The sequence below is a fragment of the Xiphophorus hellerii genome, chromosome 11 (genome assembly GCF_003331165.1).
Source record: "Xiphophorus hellerii strain 12219 chromosome 11, Xiphophorus_hellerii-4.1, whole genome shotgun sequence".
Taxonomy (NCBI): domain Eukaryota; kingdom Metazoa; phylum Chordata; class Actinopteri; order Cyprinodontiformes; family Poeciliidae; genus Xiphophorus; species Xiphophorus hellerii.
Window position 1 is genome coordinate 27,710,822 of NC_045682.1, and position 12,112 is coordinate 27,722,933.

The 12,112-nt window shown below is 38.4% G+C and overlaps 1 protein-coding gene across 18 annotated transcripts in view; it reads left to right on the forward strand.

Moving 5' to 3' along the window:
* Nucleotides 1-12,112, forward strand: part of rapgef6 (Rap guanine nucleotide exchange factor (GEF) 6) — a 132,267-nt gene that overhangs the window by 53,378 nt on the left and 66,777 nt on the right. Inside the window, exon 1 of one of the 18 annotated variants that reach the window (XM_032575545.1) lies at nt 8,385-9,039. The exons of 16 other annotated variants lie outside the window; for them this stretch is intronic. In XM_032575545.1, coding sequence (XP_032431436.1) covers nt 8,986-9,039 — 54 coding nt within the window. In that variant the 5' untranslated portion in view covers nt 8,385-8,985. Of the gene's footprint in view, nt 1-8,384; nt 9,040-12,112 lie in introns of those variants that run through there. One more of the 18 variants, XM_032575546.1, reaches the window with a different exon arrangement.

Consider the following 12,112-nt stretch of genomic DNA (forward strand, 5'->3'; position numbering starts at 1 on the left):
CTGCTCAGCTCGGTAAAACCCCAGGGGAAGATGGAGAGTCAGAAACTAAGAGAACAGGAAAACCTAATCAGAGCCAGAAGATCAAAATGATGTCTCAGAAAAGAGTATGAAGTGAAGGTCACTTTGTCATTGTTTACATTAGTACTTGATCAATTTTAGTATTCATAGTTGAAAATGATGCCAATACCTGGTACTGGTTCTCTAAAGCAGCTGATGTGAATGACAGCTGCTCTTCTTTTTTTACAGAAACGCTGCATGTTATTGGCAGATCCACGCATGCGCACAACACTGGAGGGCAATAAGATGATTCTTTTACTTGTCATCCATATCGTGTCGTGTTAGAACAACTTCGTGAACAAAATTAAATCTCAAGATGTAGGGATTATTAATTTAGTGCAGCGCGCCACAGCAAAGTGAAAATAAGGCAGGAAAACTGTTGAAAAATAACTCAGAACCATTCCTATTCTGCCTATTCTTCTTTTTTTCTTGCTCTCTGTGCTGCACACACAGACCCATTGCCAGCACATCTACGTTAAGGTTGTTATAGTCAAGCTAGCATGAGTGACCTACTTCTCTCTCCCTCTCTTTATATATATATATTTTAATTAAACTTTTTTCCTGCCGTTATCTAGTTGTTATCGTGTTGACAATTAATTTCATTTGTACATTACGCATATATCTAAGATTTAGCTCGTTATGTTGACAATTTAACAGCTAAAACCAATGCTAGTCATTGTCTTGCACACGTGATTTTGCCTCTCAACGTCTCTATAACAAACTAAAAGGTAAATATTAAAGTTTTTCAGTTATTTTCTCAATGGTCGCATCAAGTTTTCTGTGCAGGGAAATCTGTATCAGGTTAGAAAGCCAACAAATGAGCTGAAAAGGTTATGCTTTAAAATGTGGTTCTTTTTACTCCTTTAGTTGGGACATTTTGTTCGCTTTTTGACGGTAAGTAGCTCTTAAAATAGAGAGTATTGGGTATCAAGCAAATGGAGAAATTTACTGTAGAAACCACTATTAAACTAAAGTTCTTTGCTTTTGTTCTGACTTAATTCTCTGTGCAACCACAAATCATTGCCAGCAAGTGAAACATATGCATAAGCCATTACCCATGGAACTGGCAACCAGACCCAAACCTCATGTTCTAATCTGTGGGTTGTTTACTTCCTCAAATTGTTACCAAGGCTCAAAAATATTCAAACTGTTCTTGAACTGGTACATTCAAACAGCCTCACACACCCAAACTCACTGAAGTATTCACACTCCTTGAACTTTTACACATTTTTTAATGTAATGGAGGAATTAAAAGTAGTGCAAAGTGGAAAAAATGACACATTTTTACAAACTCTTGAAGTCATTTGTACTTTGGAAGTGTGTTGTTACCGTCTGCTGCAGGGCTGGATTTGACTGCTCCATTCTAACACACAAACATGGCTTTGTCTGAACCTTGGGTGTCAAACTCATTTTTGTTTTGGGCCAAATCAAGATCATGAATGCTCTTAAAGGGCCAGTTGTGCCAGAATGTATTGATAAAACTTGTTCATAAAAATATCAATCAATTCATAAAAAGCGATGGCGGGCCGAATTTGGCCCACGGGCCTCGAGTTTGACACATGTGGCCTAAACCATTTTATTGTGGCTTTTTCTTTGCATAACTTCAAAAATAATTGAGAAATAATTTATTTGCGATCACTTTTTTTTTCCAACAATATTTTTATTGTACTTTTTACAGATATACCTGCCATATAACCAATACAATAAACCAGACCAACAAACGCCCTCTTAGATACATATCTGCATACATTCCTTTAAGTGACCAGGAGATAATAGTCCACTGCTGAGGCTCCCTTGTTTAACATTATGGTTTGACATTAATCTCATCTTTAGCTGGTTCCTTCGTCTTGTGACAAGTCCTCTCCTTCAACAAAATTCCTGAAGGGTCTCCAAATGTTTTCAAATAATTTGCTTTTCCCTTTTTGGAGATATGTTATGCGTTCCAGAGGTAAAGTCTTCAGCATTTGCCTGATCCATTGTTTGATGCCTGGTCCTGTTGTTCTCTTCCAGAATAGTGCTATCAGTCTTTTAGCTTGAAGTAGACACATATCAATCAATAGTACTTTTTTGGATACAAACCTAAAATTAGAAAAACCGGGCCTAGTGCAACATCTTTTGACACAAGTTGTTCTACAGTTCTTTTTATTGCTTTCCAAAATTTTTGCATTTCCCTGCATTCCCAAATACAATGAAACAAAGTCCCCTTTTCTTCTAAACATTTTGTGCATATATCTGGTATATTAGGATTGTACCGATTTAAATTGACTGGTGTAATATAGATTCGCATTAACCATTTGTATTGCAGTAACCTTAAGCGAGCGTTAACTGTTTGTTTCTGAGCCTTTGTACAGACAGGCTGCCAATCCTCCAGTGACAGGTTTACTCCCAGGTCTAATTTCCAGGCTTCTAGTTTCAGTGCCGAGTCCTCTGGGGAATTTAAAACCATAAAATTGTAGAATTTTGAAATCGCACCTATTCGCAATCACTTTACTAATTTGGAAGATTCCTATTAACTAATTTCTTGCTTATCTGAACTAATAAGTGGTTTAAAGGCTTGATTGTTTAACCTCTGGCCTACATTAGCCTCATATTTTGACTCTATTAATCGTGTGGACAGCATGCATGATTGCATGTGCAGTAGAGTACAGCACAAGCTGGGCAGCACAGTGCACCACTGTCTGTGGCTGTTGTTGCTGCTAATTTTAGGGATTACATCACCAGCACTAACATGACAACCTTGTTGATCTCCCACTCTATATTCCCTCCTCTGTCTCCTCCCTCTCAGCTGCTTAACCTTTATCCTCCCCGTTTCTTTTTGGGCATCTGCTTGATAATATTTCAGGCTGCGATTAGATTAACTTGAAAACAAGGGAGCAGTTGAAGCTTCAGAACAGAAGCAGATTTAATAGTTGTCAGGAAAAGCTGAGGTGAGCCTCTGTCAAACATAACATGTGTCCTGCAGAAAAACAAAGCCTTTAATCCTCCTGTCTTACCTCCTTTTCACCTTGTGAAATCCCACTGGCAGTTTTTACCCCAGCCCTCTTTTTCTCCTCGTCTGAATTTTTTATCTTCTCATCACTTGCTTGTCTTCTCATTTGTCTGTCTTTGGATAAAAATGGGGATTTTTATCTGTTATGTTCATCACATCAACTTTTATTTTTTACAGTTTTCTTTTAGGGAAATTGTAATAAAACGACCTATTGCATGCACAGCAGGCTAACAGTGTTGGGTCATTCAAGTTGTTTTTGTTTCTTTTCATTTTTCTCTGCAGAGACCAGTCGGAAAGGGAAGGGTTGATTTTAAGTAGCAGGAAGTCCTGAACTCAATCCCACTGAAACACACCGAAGGAATAAACACAGGGTTATATCATAGTTTCTCAACCGTAAACCAAATCACTGTTAAAGTGGTGAGAAATTATGAATACAGGTGTACCCCAAGGCTCAGTGCTTGGGCCACTTATTTTTAATTTATTTATTAATGATTTTAGGACATTGCACCAGTTTTAACTCAACTCGGCATGAGCAGCGCTGCGCCCCACACTGACCAACTGCATCTGAACACCTAAAATAAAATTATTTACTTTGGACTCTCTACCGGCTGAAAGAAAATGTTTGTTTTTGCCAAAGCAACTCAAGTATATTTTTGTTTTATTATGTTTGTAAATTATAAATAGCCATAAATCAATCAATCAATCAATCAAATTTTATTTGTATAGTACATTTCAGCAGCAAGGCATTTCAAAGTGCTTTTCATCATAACAAACACAGAAACACAATGCAATATAGAATCAATAATCAAAACAAAGCATTAAGTCAAGTTCCATCAATAAATTTGTAATTGATTACATTTCAAATACAATCCTAAACAGGTGGGTTTTTAGTTGAGATTTAAAAGAAGTCAGTGTTTCAGCTGTTTTACAGTTTTCTGGAAGTTTGTTCCAAATTTGTGGTGCATAGATGCTGAAAGCTGCTTCTCCTCGTTTGGTTCTGGTTCTGGGGATGCAGAGCAGAACCGGAAGACCTGAGAGGTCTGGAAGGTTGATACAATAAAAGCAGATATTTAATGTATTGTGGTGCTAAGCCGTTCAGTGATTTGTAAACTAACAACAGTTAGTTTACAAACTAAAACTAAAACGTTATTAGTGCACACAACACTTGTAGTGAAGAACTTTTTTGATTTCCAACATTGGAAAGCTTCGAATCTATAAATTCAGAATCACAATAACTCGGACCAAATCGACGTGTTCATGGTTTTATTGTGGAGTCACAGAAGAATAAAGACAAAGAGTTAAGAGACTGATATTTTAATTTCAGGTTGTGTATTTTAAGAAGTTATTAGTGCAGAGGGCAATTTAAGGTTAGGTGGTCCATGAGTGTTTGTTAAATGGGATAAGTTTGAGAAACGCTGCTTTAGCTGGATGTATGGTTGCATCAGTGTGTTGCAGAGCAGCAGAGCTGACAGAACTGATTAGATGTGAGCTGCATTTAAAAACTGCCTTTGACCGCACGCTGTAGGCATGGGACAGTAGACTGATTAACCTGGCCTACTGATTCCCAGTAGACTTTTGGTCTCAGCAACCTCAGGGTGAAAGACATCCCCAAATATTCACACAACACACCCGATCGTACACACAGGATGCCTTGTGTCTGGCTACGGCACGCTGCGCAGCATGTGTGGTTGTCTGCCGGCTGTTTCCTGTTGTTTGTTGCCTGTTTAAATTAGTAATATTTTCTAAAAAATCTTTAAATCACAATTCAACCTCCCAGTATGTCCTGTTTATTTTCATATTTGCATGATTGCCTTGCTGCTTTTATTCTCTTATTCCGCCTTTCTTTGCGTTTAAGACATTCACCTGACTTTACCCGACTCGTGTTCACAAACACACGGCTGCAGAGAGAATGTTCCAGGAAGCGTTTCCTGTGTGACGTCTATCCTGCTCGGTGTTTTGCTCACACAGTCCACATCTTTATGTTCAGTTATGCCTAAACGTCCTGAAAGTTCGTGTGAGTTGTGCCGTTTTCATTTTTTCATTTTGTGTTCGGGTCAGACGAACCGTCAGAGGCGACTGTCTCTTTAAAAACCGAAACATGTTTGGTTTGTGCTGATTCCTGCACTGCATTTCAAATCTGCAGACCTATAGACTCAGTTTACTTCAGTAACGTTTTTGGAAAAATTTACTTTGAGGTGCATTTTATTTTTACTTTTACTTGAGTAATTTTATTGTGAAGTATTTGTATTCTTACTCGAGTAAAATTTCTGGATTTTCTACCCACTGAATGAGAAACAAATCAAAATTTAACCAAAAATTCACCAGACACAGACACAGACCGGCAGTTTTTGTTAAAGTTTCATAAGTTTTTTTATTGTAAGAAACTGATTTGGAAACATTTTCTTGTCGTTTTTTGTTACTTATATAAATTATTGACAATTTTGTCCTTAAAAATATAAAATATTTCCACTTAACTTCATATTTTGGTCCATCTGATGTTATAAATTTTAAAAATTAAATGATTGATAATTTGATCAGTTAGACTTTTTACCAAATAATTTTTTCTCTTCTGTATTTGTCCAAACATGTTAAATTGATTCAATAATCAATATTTTAGGTTTCATTTGATTCACTCTGACCTGCTACCTATACATAGTCCTCATGTGATGTTACACTACCAGGAACTTTGTAGCCGACGGCCATCTTGGTAGGTACAGGAGGTACAGAGTTGCTATGACAACAATAAACAAAGATCCATGAAGCTCCTCCATGTTTTGCGAACTCTTTATGTTCACTAAGTAGGGAACTATATTGTAGTAGGAGATCGGATCCCAACAGTAGCCATTTTGTTTATGTATCTTTGTCTTGCACGTCGGTCCAGAGTGTCCGTATCCTTTCTTTTTGTTGGTCTTGGCGCTGCGTTTGCCTACCAAGATGGCGCTGATCACTTCCAGTTCAGACTTTTGAAAATTATATATAAAATAAACGTTGAAAATTTATTTCTTAAATGCATCTAAACTGAGAACATGTATTTTGGGGAGAAATCTGCAGCACAATGTTCATGTTTTCTTATTGAATCACACTAATTTGTTTGTGTGGGTGAAAAGTAAGTAAGTATAATAAAAGTATCAGTGCAATAGGAAGGCCAGATTTGCTTTAAAAGTGTGCTTCTGTGCAGTGTGTTTATTTGTTTCATCTTTTAGTTACCCATTGACTTTATCTCTGGGCTCATTTATTAAGACTGAGGCTTTGAAGCCCAGCAGAGCAGACATGTATGCAAAAAGGAAGAAAGCTGCAGCTAGTGCACACTTACACTTACACACTTCTTCTTTTTAGTGCAAGCACAGATATACTGCATGCACTCACTTGACAGACCCCATCCATTAAGCCGAGAGTCTTTAATCCATTCAGTGATCTGTAATTTCATTCATATGAACTGGTGGGGTTTAATGGCTGAGTCTCTGCAGGTCTGTGTGTGTTTGATTCATCCTTTCATCCCAGTAACTATCTGCTCTGTCCACCAGCCTCCCATTTTGGTTTTCTGCCTCTTTCCCTGCGTTCCTCTCCGTCTCTCTTGTGTACATAGCTCTCTCTGAAGGCTCTTCTCCATGTGCTCGCCTCTGATTGGTTGCTGAGGGGAGAGATGATGTCATTCCTACTCGGGAGGTGTATTTCTCCTCGTTGGCACAGAACGCAGAGGAAAGAGATCCTGATTCAGAGCAGCTAGCTAAACTGTAAAAATAGTAGCATGGAGCCAGAATGAGATGATTAAAATAAAATATCAAACAATTTGAGGAAATTATTTCAATCCTGTTTCTGGCGTCTCTTCCTGTTCGGCTAATAATTAGCGTTTCTAATTGACAGACAGCTTCTATTGTCTCTGGTTGGAGATCCTCCCCCCACTCTCTCATCTTTATTGTCCTGGTGTCAGGAGCACAGTGCACTCTGGGTAATGCATGAAGAGCGAGGGAAAAAGGAAAATGGAAACACTTAATGATGCATTTTGTAAAAATAATTATCATTGGAATCAAAGCCTCTTGCCAGGGGATAACAGCCAAGTTTCAAGGAATTATAAGTTACTTGGATCACAGTTTGAGTTTATTAAAATCATTTCAGAATACTTAACGAAGGGCAGTGATAAAAATATTGTGATATTTTAACAATTTAATGGAAAAAGAACATTTTGCTGTTTGTTTTGATGATGCTTTTTAATTTTCGTAGTTTTTTGTAGGAAGTTTTTTGTAGTGTTGCTTTTCTACTAAGAAAATGTAAATAAAAGGTGAAAAACGCTGGTGTAGACGCAAAGCAGCCGGCTGGTGAGTTTTCTAAACCTTCATGATATAAAAAGGTGATTTTTACCACTTTCACATGTTCTGTTATATAAAAATCACAAATCAAGAAGAACGGCCAAGAAGCTGCTCTTACAAAAATCAGCTCATGTTTTAGAAAGAAAAACTCTTGACTCCATGGCAAAATGTAATTAAATTCGAAGTGGATTAAAGATTTTAAGATGCTTCTGATTGTTTATGTTCAGATGAATGTGGTCAAAATGAGAAACGACACCTTTATTAGGGTTTTGTGATTATATTTCTTCTTGATTATGAACTTGAGGATTTCAAAGGGCCGTTAAGCTTGTGTAGAGTTGGATCTATTAACTTATCTAATTTATTATCTTAAAATAAGTTACTAAAATTTTTTCCTCATTTTTATCTATTAAAATGTGGGAGCAGATGCAGATTTGTCCTGAAACGTAAAAATAAGTCTCAGGTTGCTTTTTCTTCTTGTTGGATAGACGTCACTGTGATTTTTTTAAAGTTATTTTGTCTTTGTTAGCTTGAGATTTGTCAAGGTTTTTTCTGCGTCTGTGTTTGCCTGAGTCTTAGATTCTGTTGCAAATCTTCCTGAGCCGTTTGTTCGGCTGCAGAGTCTGTCCTTGTATCTCTGTGGGATTTATCCCCCTCCTCTCCTCCTCCGCCCCTTTCCCTTTCTCGTTTTTTGTAATTTATGCTCACAGAGGGGAGGGGATTGCCTCCATATACTCGGCTTTATGTTACCGGCAGATCAATAAACATGTTCCCTCGCTGTCCTCTCGATCTCCATCTCTTTCTATCTCTCCTTCTCCCATCCACATCTGCTCAGTGGTCAATCCATTTAATGCAGTCCCCGCTTCTGCGCTGCTCTCGCTCGCCTCGTATCAGCCGCCTCCCCTGCCCCGTCTCTCTCTTCCCGCCCTCTCCCGCTGCACAGGTGATGTCATTCTTTTTCAGCTGGATTCCCCTCCCTTCCCCTGCCTCTCCTAGCTCCCACTCTCTCCTCCGCTTCCCATTAGCGGCTGACTCTTCTCCGTGCAGCATCCGTCCGCGGCGGCTTCTCTCTCCAAGGCTGGGGAGGGGGAGGAGGAATACCGGCGTGAGGTGCGAGCGTTAGCCACTGGATGGTTGGAGCTGGGGGTTTACCTGAGCGGGATCGCTGGGATCTGGCATGGAGCTGCACGCCGCCGCTCACGTTTCCATCGCTGGAGCTTTATAGAGTTGCAAAGAGAGAAAGAAAGGAGTTTGTCATATGCAGATGATTCACGCCTTGTGGACTTGAACCCTGAGATGAAGTTTTTTCCAGCTTCTTGCTGGATCTTTAGCAGGACAAAACTGGCTTAATAGTCTTTTGATAAAAGTTTGCCAGGCTTAACAAATCTTTGTCTTCTTACTACAACTTTCTTGCTTAAGTAGAAGCTTGCAAACTTTGGTTCTGCCTTGACTTGAACTATCTAATTAATACAGACATCTTTTTTTAAACGCATCTGGACGGTTCTGTTGCAGCAGAAAGAGAGAGAGAGAAAGAGTGGCGTCCCCCTCTTCTCTTACTTATTTATTTCTTTCCTCATCCTTTCGGCGAATAAGAGGGGAAACTTCCCCCTCTCCGGCTCCCTCCCGCTCGTGGAAATGGCTTTCCTGGTCCGTTGCTATGCCAACTGCTTGCAGCCGTGGTCCTCCAAAGTAAGCGATGTCGTAATCCCTTTTCTGGCCTGTTCCTCCGGCGTGTGCGCCGCTGATAGGGGGGATCGGAGATGAAGATCTCAATTAATTAGCATGTTACACGGATAAATGTTGTCTGTTTAGAAATGCATGACTGCTCCGCTTTGCATTTGATTTTGAAACATGTTGAGGGGGGTTTGGTGGGATGAGAGATGCACCAATCAAACCGAAACGTCGGAATTGACCAATTTTTCTGATTGATGATTGAAAAATTGGCTCCAAAAAGCAGCAGAAATGTTTTTTCTGTGCATTAAATGCAGCAAAAGTAGAAATTCCCACTATTTTCAGATAAGAATTACTTAGAAATTGGCGGCTACCTTGATTCAGTAGCCTGTTGCATATCACTTTTTCCTCTTTTGTAATGTTGGAATCAGTCAAAGTGGCTCATCTGGAAAACCCTGATTGGTGGATCTCTAAAATAAATCATTTTTTAGGAGGGAATGTGCATTAAAAAGCATTTTTCTCAGTGTTTGTTTATAAATTCAGTCATTGAGTAGCTGGGAGGTTTTGGAGATTTTTTGTCTTTTCCACCAACGTCTCATTATTCTAAGCAGCTGCAGCTGCAACTCTGATTTAAGGGTTTCCAAAAATAATATTCGGAAAGCTCACCGCTCCGTTCCTCCGGCTTTATATTCGTCTTTTTTTCCCCTCTTATTAACAGTATAGGGATTTAGTCTATTTAAGCTGTGCAGATGGAGTCGCAGGCCACAGAGGAGCTGTTTGTACATTTACTCAATCTGAATGCAGATAGCTGCATTGTAGCTGAGTTTATAATTAACAATTCCTTGGCCTAGTTTCAGTTTCTGAAAATAATCTGCCGGCGTTATCCTCTGCTGAACTTTTGATGATGTAAGGAAAGCGGCGGCAGTGATCGAAGCTTTCGTCTTTTTTATCGTTTGCTCTGTTTCGTCATTAAAGCAGCTGATTTATGGGAACGTGAACGCTCCGGTTGTCCTAATAGAATGAGTTTTGCATGGATCTCTGTTTGTCGGTCACTGAGGGAGCGTCTATCTGGGCGCTGAAAGCCTCAGAGATGTTTGTTTTCAGCGTCTGTGATTCTTCTTCTGGGATCGGGACTAATTAGGTCCCTGGAGATTAAAAAAGGAAGATGTTCAGTCTGAGGTGAAGCATCGTTGTTTGGTGGCTTGTTACCTTTCATTCTTGCAACCCAAATAATGCCTAAGTTGGAGATGTAGTGAGACCCAAACATTGTGCTTTTGAACTGATTGATTATCTATTGGATTCAATCGATTTTGCTAGAAGTTACTGCGATAAACGATAATATTGTTGTAATTCAAGTTATATAATTAATTCAAGAACGAATTCTCAAACATCAATAAACTTTAAATTCCTGTAAATATTTAACAGTGGAACTGGAAGTGTTAGTTTAAATAACACAAGTGTCCTTCAAAAAAAGGTTTAGTTGAGACCAAAACATCAGACTGAATAGTTTAGCTGTTCAGTTTTTGGTAGAAAGAGAGAAAAACAATAAATCATGAGTTTAATTTATCCTGCAACTAATTGATTTATTGCTTATTGCATCATTGATGTCTGAGTTTCTAAATACTGATGAAAACTTACTGATTACTTTTGACATATTAAGAGTAGAAATGTGTATTTTTACCCAAGTAAAAGTAAAAAGAAGCAAGAAATTACTGAAGTAAGAGTAAAGAAGTATTTGGTAAGAAGTCTACTCTAGTACTGAGTAACTGATTTAAAAATTACGTCATCAGACAGACCAAAATATAAAGTTAGGTGGAAATGTTGGTATTTTAAGGACGAAAATGACAATAATTCATATCAGTAACACAAAATAATAGAATCAGGGAAAATAAATTGTTTCCAAATCAGTTTCTTTTAATACAAAACTTATAAAACTTTAACAGAAACTGCAGGTTTCTGAGTCTGGTGAATTTTTGGTTTGTTTTTCATTCAGTGGGTAGAAAATTCAGAAATTTTGCTCCAGTAATAGTAGAGATACTTCATAATAAAATTACCCAAGTAAAAGTAAAAAGTACAGTGTAGTAAAGTAAATTTTATCCAAAAAGTTACTGAAGTAAATGTAACTAGTTACTACCCAACTCTGTCATAAAGGTGTTAAATTAAAAAATGGAAACTTTTCCACCTTCAGATGGTTTTCATTCATTCTTCTTCATGTGCTTAAACTGTGCAGGCGGCCATATTTACTTCTTAAAGTTAAAGTTTCAGTTATTTAGAGATTCCAAAGGCTTGGTGCGCCTCTGCCCCGCCAGCCCCATCCTGCACTGGCATTAAATCCATCAGCCAAGTGAAGCTCCCCCTTCCAACATGCACATGGCCCAATTGACATGCAACACAGACAAACTGATAATGTCAATGTTGTGCATGGATTATTGATTAAAGAGAGAGGCAAAGGCAAAACCCTGAGAAGTGCTAAAGATGGAGTCATGCCACACTTCTAAACATTGAGCCAAAAACCTAAAAAGAAGGTGTTAAAAAAGCTTCTACAAACAAACCCAAAGCAAAACTGGTTTCAAAAGGAGTTTGTTTGGTTCAGGAGACAGAAAGGAGCAGATCAGTGAGGATACAGCTGTCTAAAATAACAACAACTGCAGCCGCAGCAGTAACGGCAGGCTGGCGACATCAGCAACAGGCCCCATTATTGATGCTTAAATAATAGATGGAGATGGAGAGATGGAAAGGTAAAGGAAGGAGTGAACAAGTAGAAAATGGCAGAATGTCGGCCTGAATACAAATTGGAAAAGAAGGGAAGGACGTAAAAGGAAGAAAAGATGGAAAAGGTTAGAAAAATAAATAAAAATTCAACAGTAAATGCAAGTTTGCATTTTTCTACCACCACAGTTCCAAGTATGAGTCCAAATTTAATGGTTTAATACCAAAAACCAAGGTGTCATTATGAAATGGGACCTAAATTTAAACATTGCAATGGAGTGGCATCTTAAAAACAGAGTTTCTCCAGTAAATAAACTGGTGAGTGACTGGTGTCTTTATTGGTCTGTATAGAAAAATAAATCAGACTGTGACAACTAGAAAC